The sequence below is a fragment of the Perognathus longimembris genome, chromosome 22 (assembly GCF_023159225.1).
Source record: "Perognathus longimembris pacificus isolate PPM17 chromosome 22, ASM2315922v1, whole genome shotgun sequence".
NCBI lineage: Eukaryota > Metazoa > Chordata > Mammalia > Rodentia > Heteromyidae > Perognathus > Perognathus longimembris.
Genome location: NC_063182.1, coordinates 9,961,240 through 9,972,369, shown reverse-complemented (window position 1 = coordinate 9,972,369; position 11,130 = coordinate 9,961,240). Strand labels below are relative to the sequence as shown.

Here is an 11,130-nt window from a genome sequence, read left to right as displayed (position 1 = left end):
TATTACTAATCTAAACTTTGTTGTTGGCTGGCTCTGAAAAATCAGAACATTAGAAATGGTTCGCTTCACTTGTGCAAAGCACTTTAAACTGTGCAAGTAGTTTAACATATTCAAGAAGAAAATAAAGAGCATTTAACTTTATTTACAGCCTTAAGTGGAGTGGGGAACCGTGTTGAACTTAGAAACTTGGACGCCAGAGCCGGTTAGGGACTGGGAGCCGGGTGGGGGGCCTCGCCCGTAGGGTGCCGAGTGCGGGAAGGCACCTTTCCCCCAGGCCGAGGAAGCCGACGGCGGGCCTCAGCCGGGCCGAGGAGCCCGTCTTCTTCCCGCACTCAGCCCGGGGTGGAGTTGGGGCTGGGTAGGCCCTGGGCCTAGGCAGAGCCCCAGGGATCTCTAGCGCGGGCCTAGCACGCAGAGGGCCAAGCGGAGGTGCAGCCGGGGTGCCCCAGGTCTGGCCACCGCCCTCCGGGGTGGCCTGGATCGCCCAGGCGGGGCCACGCGGAGGGCCTTCCCTGCCCCCCACCCCTCCCCCCCACGCCCCCGGGTCTCGGAAGCTTGGCTACCCGCAGCTGCCCCAGGGAAGCGAGGGGAAGGGAGACTGTGCTCGGATTCCAGCTCCGGGAGGCAGCGCGCGCGCGAGGCCGGCCGGGAAGCCCGGGGCGAGGGCGAGGCGGTGGCCGCCGCCTGGAGGCTGCTGCGCGGGCTGGAGCGGCCCGGGCTGCGGCCGCCGCCTCCCCCGGGCGGGCGGGCGGGCGGGCGGGCGGGCGGAGTGGGGGACTCTCCGGGCGCTGACATTTGCAGGCTGCCCTCCTGATTGGTCCCCTCGCCGAGCCGCTCACGGGTTCATTCAACTGTTAAGCACCTCCCCGTCTCTCTAAAGGACATTATAATGCAAGAAGCCCCCTTTTTAACCACAAACCGAATTTTCTTTCATTTAGGTGATCTATATATATCTATATCGTATAGCTTATAGCTTATATCTATTTTAAATAACTTAAAGCCGCTAAAATTTGGGGGGGAACAGCTTTCGCCCTGGAGCGGTGCGCGATGCTGTCTCACGCCGACCTCCTGGACGCCAGGCTAGGTGAGTGGGCGCCTCGCGCCCCGGCAGCCGGGAGAAGCCGGGGCAGGAAATTGTCAATTTGTTCCTTATTTTACCTTAATGCGCCCTAAATGGACTAATTTCTTTAAAAGTAATTGTGCTGTATTAAAGTTTAATTTGATTTAGCATCGTCTTTTAAAAAAAAAATCTATGGAATATGTAGATCCACAAAAGGAGTTGGGGGAATGTTGTTACTTTTTTTGTTTTCCTTATTTTCCCCCCCTTCTCCCCTCCCCTTTATGTGTTTGAAGGGCGATCTACCCCCAGGATCGTTTGTTTGGCGGTGTTTCTTTTTTTCTCTCCACCTGGGCTCTGATTTGGGATTTCTTTCTCGTTCCCCCCCCCCCCACTTCTCTATTTCTTTCTTCTTCTTATCTAAGTGTGGTTGAATTATTATTATTTTTTTAAAAGTCTTGTGTGAAGGAGAAGCGGCTGACACCGAGGTGGAGTTGCTAAGTGCGCTGGTTGGGAAAGAGAAAAAGCTCAAATGGTCCGGGGCCGCGGGCCGCCCTGCCTCGACCAGGGGCTCCGCGTGGCCCATGGCGGAGAGCAAGGCGCCTTTTATTTCTCGGGAAAGAAAAGTTGGCTTTTCTAAAGTTTGATTCACGGTTGAGTCTGGAGGGTGTCTGGCCTGGCAGTCTGGCTTTCCGCTTTGGGAATCTTCCCTGATGGATGGGATTCCATTTCCCCAAACCCTTTCTGTGCTTTGAGAGGGAGGCGGAGTTGATCTGGGGTGACTTCGCGGGGTGAAGGGCTTGGGGGGGACCCCTGGCTCTCCAGCGAGGGAGAGGGACCGGAGGACGCTCGCTCGCTCGCGTGGAGGAATCCTTCCACTTCTTTCCCGCCGCCCGCCCCTCGGGCTCGAGGATTTGCCTTCCATGTCCTGGGGCGCCAGGGGCCCGGTGTATGAAAGGGACTGGGACGAATGCTTTCCTGGCCGGCTTGGGGGTGTTCTCCTGTGGGGGACCCGAAGGCGCGCCCGGTGAGCCCCGGGAGCCGGCCGCCGGGAGAAGGGAAGGAGCCGGGCGATGCCCCGCCGATCGCCCGGGAGGCTGCGCCCCTGGGCCGGGCGTGGGCGCGGCGGGCGCCGCCGGGGCGCGGAGGAGCGAAGCCCGTCCCTCGTGGCGGCTCCGGGAATCGAGTGACCGAGTCGATCCCTTTGCCTCTGCAGGTATGAAAGATGCCGCCGAGCTTCTGGGCCACCGGGAGGCGGTGAAGTGTAGGCTGGGCGTGGGGGGCTCCGACCCCGGGGGCCATCCGGGGGACCTGGCGCCCAACTCGGACCCGGTGGAGGGAGCCACGCTGCTGCCGGGGGAAGACATCACCACCGTGGGCTCCACGCCCGCCTCGCTGGCGGTGAGCGCCAAAGACCCGGACAAGCAGCCCGGGCCCCAGGGCGGCCCCAACCCCAGCCAGGGCGGCCAGCAGCAGGGCCAGCAGAAGCAGAAGCGCCACCGCACGCGCTTCACCCCCGCGCAGCTCAACGAGCTGGAGCGCAGCTTCGCCAAGACGCACTACCCCGACATCTTCATGCGGGAGGAGCTGGCGCTGCGGATCGGCCTGACCGAGTCCCGCGTGCAGGTACGCGGGCGCCGGCCACGGGGCGCGGGCGGCGGGCGGGAGGGCTGCCGATCGGGTCCTAGATCGAGCCAGCTCCTTCCCGGGGGTCCCCCCCCCACACGCCGCCATCCCCCCCCACACACCCCCAAAGGACTTGCCAGGCCTGTCTCCAAGGCCGAAACCCTCCTGCAGGGCAGCCAGCTATTGTTGGGGTGCTAGAGGGGGTTCCACTCTTCTCTCCAGAAGAAGCCACCTTGGTATCGTCCAGGCGGCGAACCCTCACTAGCAGCTCTAGTTATGGACGAGTTTTTCAGGCCCCCCTAAGGAGTCTGTATTAAACATTTGAGGTGAATTGGGGAAATGCAACAATTAACACACAAAACATGAAAAAAAAAAAAAGGAGGAGATAAAGTGTCATGATTTGGGGGGAGTAGGGGCAAAGCCACTCAGACTTCACGGTGTGAGGCTAACCCCGAATCCCGTCTTCTTCCATCACTCAGACAAAATATTCTGCTAGGGTATTGAGTTTGGTGGTCTACCAAAAGCTAGAGGCGCTGGGGATATTCGCCACGGCCCTGTGTGCTAAAAAAAAAAAAAAAAAAAAAAAAAAGATTTCCCTAAGGAAACTTGGGGGTCCGATGGTGGGAAATGAAGGCTTTCTGGTGGGGCTACCCAACCAATAAAAATAGAAACAAACGAACAAACAAACAAACAAACAAAAACCCCCAAAGGTCTAGATCTAGAAATGTCGACCCAGAGAGGAAATCATTGTTGAACAGTTATCCTGGCACCCACAAAGTTGTAAATTATATGTGACCTCAAAAATCACATCTATGGCTCTTCTGAACACGGGAGAATAAAAATAGAATCCTAACGAGCTCCAGCTTCTTCCCATCCCGCTTTTCAAAACAACAACAACAACAAAATAATAAGAATCAAATAACAAGTATTCTAGGCACAGCCTAGAAGCGCGCTGGGTCTTGAGCTGTCCCGGGTGCTGAAATCCTTCCTCTGCTTTCTGGGACCTCAATATTTGTCCAGTGTACCGAGCGTCAGCCGCATTAATTTATTAAACCAGTGCTACCTTTAAAATGAACGTTAAAGCGCGCTCAGTTACTTTACATTTAATTTAAGACATGAGAGACAAGGGTACCTATAATCGCAATACTGAATATTTTTGTTTTCATTTCAGAATTTAGAGCTAGGCTAAAAGGCAAAAAAAAAAAAGTACACTTTTCTGTTCTAGTAGTAAATGAATGCTATCAAGGGCTTAAGATGGTTAAATTACTAGAGTGATATTTTGTTCAATATAACTCTAGGTGGTTTTGTTAGTGGACTCTGAAAGGCCTTTGCCATGGGCAACTGAAATAACACGTAGAAAAAGTACTAAGCGCCTTGTGAAGATATATTATTTTAATGCCTTTTAAATATTTTACCTTTCACCATTTTAAAATCTGAAGTTGAGTTCAAACATTCACAGAAAAATCTAATCGTAATAGCACATCAGTGATAATACCTGGATGTCGGTTCAATATTAGAGGCACAAAATTAATAAATTTGTTTTTTGCCCCTCAAGAGAAATGTTAAGTGTTAATTTTTGTTTCAAAGAGTGAAATGTGTCTTAACTCAGACATACTGGTAATTAATTCAATTAAAATAGAACTTAGAATCACAAATGAAATGTAATCGGACAGCTAATTTTATGAAAAAACGAAAACAGGTCTATTAAACTTTCTAGGTCTTCCGAAGGTTAATGACAGTGGTTCTTTTGATAGAAAAAGCTGTAAATGAAATAAAATATAAACTGTGTGGTAGAAATAGTTATTTTGAAAAAGTACACAAGAGAATATGCAAGAAGAATGAGACGAAATATGTTAATTGTCCTAGCATAATGTTCTACCAAAGATAATAGCTTGAAGCTGGTGCTAGAAACAATTTAATAGAATGGCAATTTCAATATTTTTAAAAATAATACTTCATAGTTTAAAAAGTAATCAGATCAACATAACCTTCTTAATTAACATTTCAAAATGATTAACATTATGTAATGTAATACAAAAATAATTTATGGAAAATGTATTTACTTCACTATTTGCTATACCACCGCTCCTTGGCCAAATTCAAATTAAATAGTAATTGGTTTATGTTCTTCTATGATGAGTGCTTCATACTTTTCTTTGTAGTGAACAGACTGCCACATTCTTTTCAGTATGAGGGCCACTGCACTGATTCAAAATGATCTAAACATTTAATTTATTGCAATTGTTTCTTTGCAGAGATGCTTTTTTATTCTAGGCTAAATTATTCAATAGATTTATTTTGTCTATACTTGGTATAGATCACTTTTAAATATTTATCAAAGCACCTCTACTCACATGGAGGCCAGTTCTATTCTGATATTGCTCCCCTTTTCTGCCGACTGTAATAAAACCATTCCTTTTATAGCATGCCATTATTAGAAACCAATTTCAGAATTATTTATAACCTGGAATGGCTTATTAAGCAGCAATGCGAGAATCATGCAAATTACGCGATCAAATGCAATATAATAAGCATAATCATTAGTCTCTAGCACGGATTAATTAACTTTCAATATTTTATTTACATAAAAACCAAATCAGTGAAATAACTTCTGCACAGTCAGGCTTGCCTTTCAATATTTTATATGAACAAAAATAATGTGCTGTAATTCCATTGACCGTGTCTCCCAGAATGGCCCTGTCACCTGCCACATCTTAATAGGGGGACAAGCTGAGAGTATTTTCTAGTTTTCTAATGGAATGAGAAATTGCATTTTCTTCCTCTCCCAGCACTATTAAAGTGTAATGAATTCGGCCCAGAGTTCACGGCTGGCTGATCGAAATGAACCTGAGATCTAGGCTTTAATACAGCTCCCCAGATTTCCTCCCAAATCTTCACATTAATCATTTGCTGGATTCCAATGAGATCTTCATAAAGCATTTGCGTGGGGGGGGGAGTAATATTCTTTCCTTTTCCCCCCTCTTTCTCTATTTCGGAGCCATTTATAGCTGGGGAATTAAATGGGCTATATATTTTAAAATACATTTACAGTATGTCTATATTACTGTAACAGCAGATATCATGAAAGTGGATTTTTAGATTCTAACCTCCATTAGATTCTCACTGTTGTATTAAGCATTTTCTAAGAAGAGCTGCATTTCAAACTAAGTACAAAGTTGGCCCCGTGGCTGCGGTTAATATATTTCCTGGAGTTGTCATCTGTGCATTCTGAAAATCTCCCTTAGGTTTTACCTGTATTTTAATCTGCCATGCTCTAGTTTTCAAGTGGAAACATTCACATTTTAAAAACATATGCATCATAGCTTGGAACGGAGGCGCTCAGATCCCGTGTAGATTTTTTTCCCCAACCTTAGTAAGCCATGAAACATTAAAAAAAAAAATTGCAGCCATCATTTGACTACTAACCCTCGAACATAATTGAGCATGCTTTCTTTTTTTATTCTTCCTCTAGTATTTAATTCTTTAACAGCTGTTTTCCCCCTTCCTTTGATCTGTGAGCAGATTCTGGATTCAGAAACCTTTCTGACAGCAATGTTTGCGATTCAAATTCCTCTAGGCAAATTTCCACACACCCCCTTCTTTGATTTCTTTCTCCACTCCTTTTTTGACCTCACTCCCTCCAATATTTTATAGGATTCACTGGCACTTAGAGGGTGTTAGAAGGTCTTGGCTTTCTCAGGTAACTTTGAAGATATACTTGTGTGCTGCACATGAGGGGCAGGAATTATTTGGACACAGATCTAGTCTCTGCCAAGGGTGTCCTACCTTCTAACACCCCCCCCCCCAAGCTATTCAGTATTGGCTGGGTGTTGCAAAGGTGCTTGTGATGGCTTGTCACTCCTCCACTTCGGAGGTTTGTTCTCCATCAAAGGCCCTAACAGCTCAATCCTGAAGCATTGATCCCATCCACTATCAAGGACCTGTTGTCTCATTAATCGGTAACACACTACCTCAGGGGCTGCACTGAGAAAAGGATGCTGAGTATTTACCAGTTGCAAATATTGTGTAGGAAACTTGTGCCAGTGAGGTAGGAATCAGAGAAAGATCAAATGATGGATGATATTCCCCATAAATTATGAAAGCAAGAATCCGTCCAAAGAGAAATCTAGACTGCGATATGGTTGGCACTGTAGGTGGAGAGTCTGTCTTGGCTTACAAGGATGAGAACACAGCTGGGAACTGTTGGTTTACCAGGAAGGGCAGGTTTGTCCCTATTTCTGATACTTCATTTTGCAGAGCAGAGGGCTTGAGTTGAATTAGCCAATGGATCACCTTTTGGGCCAGAAATATGATGATGAAATTGTGTTGGCCTACTTCTAAGAGGAAACTCAGTACCTGAGCTGTGTCCCCCCATTATTTGTATTTAGCAAGATTTTGCACTGAAAGTCTGCCAAGTAGGCATGTTGGCAACTATTGTTTTTTCTTCCTTAAAGATAAAACGGAAAAGAAAGAAGTGGAGATGGATAGGTATCATAGTACATATCATCCAGACATAACTCTTGCCCTGTTACACTGAATTTCACATCTGTAGGCAAATTTGCCTGGTAGGATCTGAAATTCCTGAGCCCTTCAGTCAAGAAAGTGGAGGAAGCTTGTTTCCATTTGGAATGTAGTTCATCAAACACACCTCTCCGAAAAAGGACCTCTGGGTCGGCCTAAGCAAAATTCAATTGGTTTCATAACTAGTGTGTTTTACACTTCGCCCTTAAAAAAAAAAAAAACAATTGCCTTGGTGGGAAACATGCTTTTCGTTTATAAAGGAAAGGGAAGACGACTTGAAAGCACCAGAGGCCTTGTTACTTGCGATTCTCATTAAGTTCCTGGGAGAAAAGTAAAAAATAGTCTTGAAGGTCTGGCCTCTGGTAGCCCAGAGAGACCAGACAAAGGTGCCCCGGGAATGGCTCGGGCTGGGCGGTGTGGGGGGAACCAGGAGTCAGCTGGGCGACTCCAGCAGCACCACCCGATCGCTAGGTGAACCTCTCTGCTCTGCCAACCGTGCCGGTCGGGGCTTCCCTTTGTCTTTCTCTTCTGAAACCGGTGGGGTCGTCCACGGCCTTTCATCCATTTCCAGCTCGCCAGCGTTTTGCGATGCCCCATCCGTGCCCCACGAGCCGCCACGAAGCCAGGCGGGCACACGTGTTTGTCTCCAGCTGTACACCTGTGGGTCGGGGCCTGGACGCTCGCCGGCCTGCAGACCCGGGCGTGGGGGCCGGGCCTGGGCTGGGCCCGTGTTCGGGGTCGGGGTGTGTGTGTGTCCGCGCCGCGGGGCACCATCACTAGTGGGAGAGCCGGAGTCTTTGCCCGGGGGGGGGGGGAGCGCAGGAAACTTGGGGAGGGCGGTGGATGGGGGAGGTGCGGGCGGGCGGGGAGCCCGACGGAGCCGGTCGGAGGAGGGTGGGGTCCCGCCTCGATCCCCCCCCCCCGGGTTTCTGGCCGGCTCGCTCACCGCGCCCTCCCCCCGCCCCCCCCGTCTTGTCTCCCGCCCCGCCCGCTCCAGGTCTGGTTCCAGAACCGACGCGCCAAGTGGAAGAAGCGCAAGAAGACTACCAACGTGTTCCGCGCGCCCGGCACGCTCCTGCCCACGCCGGGCCTGCCTCAGTTTCCCTCCGCCGCCGCCGCCGCCGCCGCCGCCATGGGCGACAGCCTGTGCTCTTTCCACGCCAACGACACCCGCTGGGCGGCGGCCGCCATGCCGGGCGTGTCGCAGCTGCCGCTGCCGCCCGCGCTCGGCCGGCAGCAAGCCATGGCGCAGTCGCTGTCCCAGTGCAGCCTGGCGGCCGGGCCGCCGCCCAACTCCATGGGGCTGTCCAACAGCCTGGCGGGCTCCAACGGCGCCGGGCTGCAGTCGCACCTCTACCAGCCTGCCTTCCCCGGCATGGTGCCCGCCTCCCTCCCCGGGCCCAGCAACGTCTCGGGCTCGCCCCAGCTCTGCAGCTCCCCGGACAGCAGCGACGTGTGGCGGGGCACGAGCATCGCCTCGCTCCGCCGCAAGGCGCTAGAGCACACAGTCTCCATGAGCTTCACTTAATGCAGCCGCGCCCCGGCCCGCTTCGCCGCCCCCCCCCCACGCCCCCGCCCCGCCCCCGCCCCGCCCCAAACGCCGGGCCGCGCGCCCGGCCGCTCCCCACATCCCCGCCCACCCCGGCCCGGCGCCCTGCCCGCCCCGTCCCACCGCGCTCGGTCCTGGCCTTCCACCCTCCACTCGCTCGGGCGTCCCGCGAGCCCCGGCCCGCCAGGCCTCCCCTCGCCTGACTTCGTTTGCCCGCGGTCCCCCCCCCCCCCCCACGCCTCCCCGCTCCCCCCTCCCCCCGTCCCCGGGCCTCTCCCGGTCCCTGGCCACCCTAACCCCTCCCCCCCCCGTAGGCCCAACCTCCAGCGCCCCATCCCACCCGCACCCCACGGGCCTGCACCCCCCCTCCCGCTCCCGGCTTCCCATCGGGCGACGTTCCCACCCACACCTAGGACACGACGCCCGCGACCCCCTCGCCCTCCCCGCCCCCCCCCTCCTGCGCCCCACCGAAAGCATCCTTTCCCGCCATGTTACTTACCAGGGAGTCGACTCAGGATCTGAAATCAGACGCCAATGGACTGGTTTGTGGGCAGAACACACACACACACACACACACACGCACTCTCAGACCCTCCACGCGCGCGCGCGCACACACAGTGCATCGAGGTCACACGTGGACGTGTTCAAGGGACAGCACAATGTTAGGGATTTTTCTTTTTTGTCTTAAAGGAGGACAAGCATCGGCCACCCGCCGCCTCTTCCGAGGGCCCGGTGGATGGATCGCTTTGGATCCGCCCTCGGGTTCTTCCTCTCGTTCCCACCTCCCCAGCGCCCAGCCCGGGGCCCGGGTACCCGGGCGCCCCCCGCCCTGCGGCCCTCCGCCGGCTGCCCTTCGGTTTCCCTTCTCTCCTCTCCAGAGGGCTCCGGAGGGCAGGCCGCGGGCTTCTCCCTTGGATTAAGTCTTTCTAAAGGTTGAATCAAAGAACCGCGTAGGGAAAGTTCCCTTTGGTCAAAGCAAAAGCCACTTCTCTTTTCCGGATCCTTCAGGACGGGGAGGGGGGGTGGTGGTTGTTTGCTTCCTTTTCTCTCCTCTTGCTGCTCTGTGCCCTTGGTTGTTTTGTGGTCGTCCCCGTCGTCCCTCGTGCCCCGTGGGTCGGCTGCTGCCCCCCCCCCCACCTCCTCCCCCGACGGGGCGCACGGGAGGGGGGGGGGACATCTTACAACCCTGCAAACTCTGTACAGAGAAACACAATCAGCTCTTTCTGCATGTGCTGGTCAAATCCCAACCCAGAGAACAGAAGCGCTTTCGAAGAATGAACAAACGTGAAATAGGATGTTTTGTGTAGATAAAGCATTCTTGTTACATACTGGTCAGTTTGTGATATGTTTTAACTTCTTGTCTGTGCTTCTTTAAGGAATTTGGTTTTCTTAATAAATGTTTGAGCTAATATAAAAAGCATATTATTTGACTTTTCCGGACAAGTTTATATCGAGTTAAATGTAAATGGATACAATAAAATCATTTTCAGTATGTGATATGGAGAACGGTGCGTTCTGGTCTCCTTCGTGCACCTCGGGGCGGGGGCCCTGGAGGGTGGAATCGCAGGCCCGGGTTCCCTCCCGACCGGAAGGCCCCGGAGCTGGGGTTCCGCAGGGTCGCCAGGCCGGAAGTGCCCAGCCCGGCCGCAAGCGAGCGCCGCAGCCACACGTGAAGCTCGGAGCCTCGCGAGGCTTGGGGGCTTTTCCCCCCTCCCCCCCCTCCCCAGACCCCGGGCCGATCCGGGCTTCGGAGCCTGACGAGGCGCAGCTGCCGGCTCGGGACGCAGCGCTCCAGAGTGCCACCGCGTCTCGTCGTGTGTGGACGGACGGCTTTCCTCCACAACGAGCAGGGTGGAGGGGGGAACGCCTCGCGCGGGCTGTGTGCGTGACGCCGCCGGGAGCCTGAGGTCCGCCGAGGACCGGGGTTCAAACCTGCGGCCTACAGATCCCCGAGCTCTCCCCTCCCGAGCTGCCCCGAAACCACGTCTTGTCCCCCCGGTATGCCATGGACTCGAGGGCCGCTGCTCTGGTCTCACGCAAGGCCCACACTTCGGTGGGGCCTCACTTCCGGTGAGGTGGTCCCGTGTCTTCGTGGCCCAGAGCTAGGCTTGGCCCGAGGGGCCCTGGGGCCTCTCAGGTAGGGGGCACAGGGCGCCCCCCAAACGCTGCTGCCCGGTAGCGAAGGTGGCCTGTGAGGGCCACCTCGAAGGCAGCCACGTGCGCAGGGGACTTCCCTGGAGGAGGAGGAGGTGGAGAAGGAGGAGGAATTGCTGTGGTTTAAGTAGCCTGAGGGGGAAGATGTGTTTGCAACTCGGAGGCAAATCGATATCGCAGGCTTGCCTTGGAAAACGAAACCCAAATCAATCTCGTGGCTTGA

At 53.3% G+C, this 11,130-nt stretch overlaps 1 protein-coding gene across 1 annotated transcript; it reads left to right on the top strand.

The window, feature by feature from the left end:
* The first annotated feature begins 904 nt into the window (after window positions 1-904).
* On the top strand, window positions 905-8,759 carry LOC125340088 (orthopedia homeobox). The gene is made up of 3 exons (XM_048331510.1): window positions 905-1,084; window positions 2,274-2,683; window positions 8,202-8,759. Exons 1-3 carry the CDS (start codon window positions 1,048-1,050, stop codon window positions 8,730-8,732), a joined length of 978 nt encoding a protein of 325 aa, XP_048187467.1. The 5' UTR covers window positions 905-1,047; the 3' UTR covers window positions 8,733-8,759.
* The last annotated feature ends 2,371 nt before the right edge of the window (window positions 8,760-11,130 follow it).

Coding starts and splice junctions, on each gene's coding strand:
- LOC125340088 (XM_048331510.1), top strand. CDS start 1,048: ATGCTGTCTCACGCCGACCTCCTGGACGCCAGGCTAG. Junction 1,085..2,273: donor CCTCCTGGACGCCAGGCTAG/GTGAGTGGGCGC, acceptor TTGCCTCTGCAG/GTATGAAAGATGCCGCCGAG. Junction 2,684..8,201: donor TGACCGAGTCCCGCGTGCAG/GTACGCGGGCGC, acceptor CGCCCGCTCCAG/GTCTGGTTCCAGAACCGACG.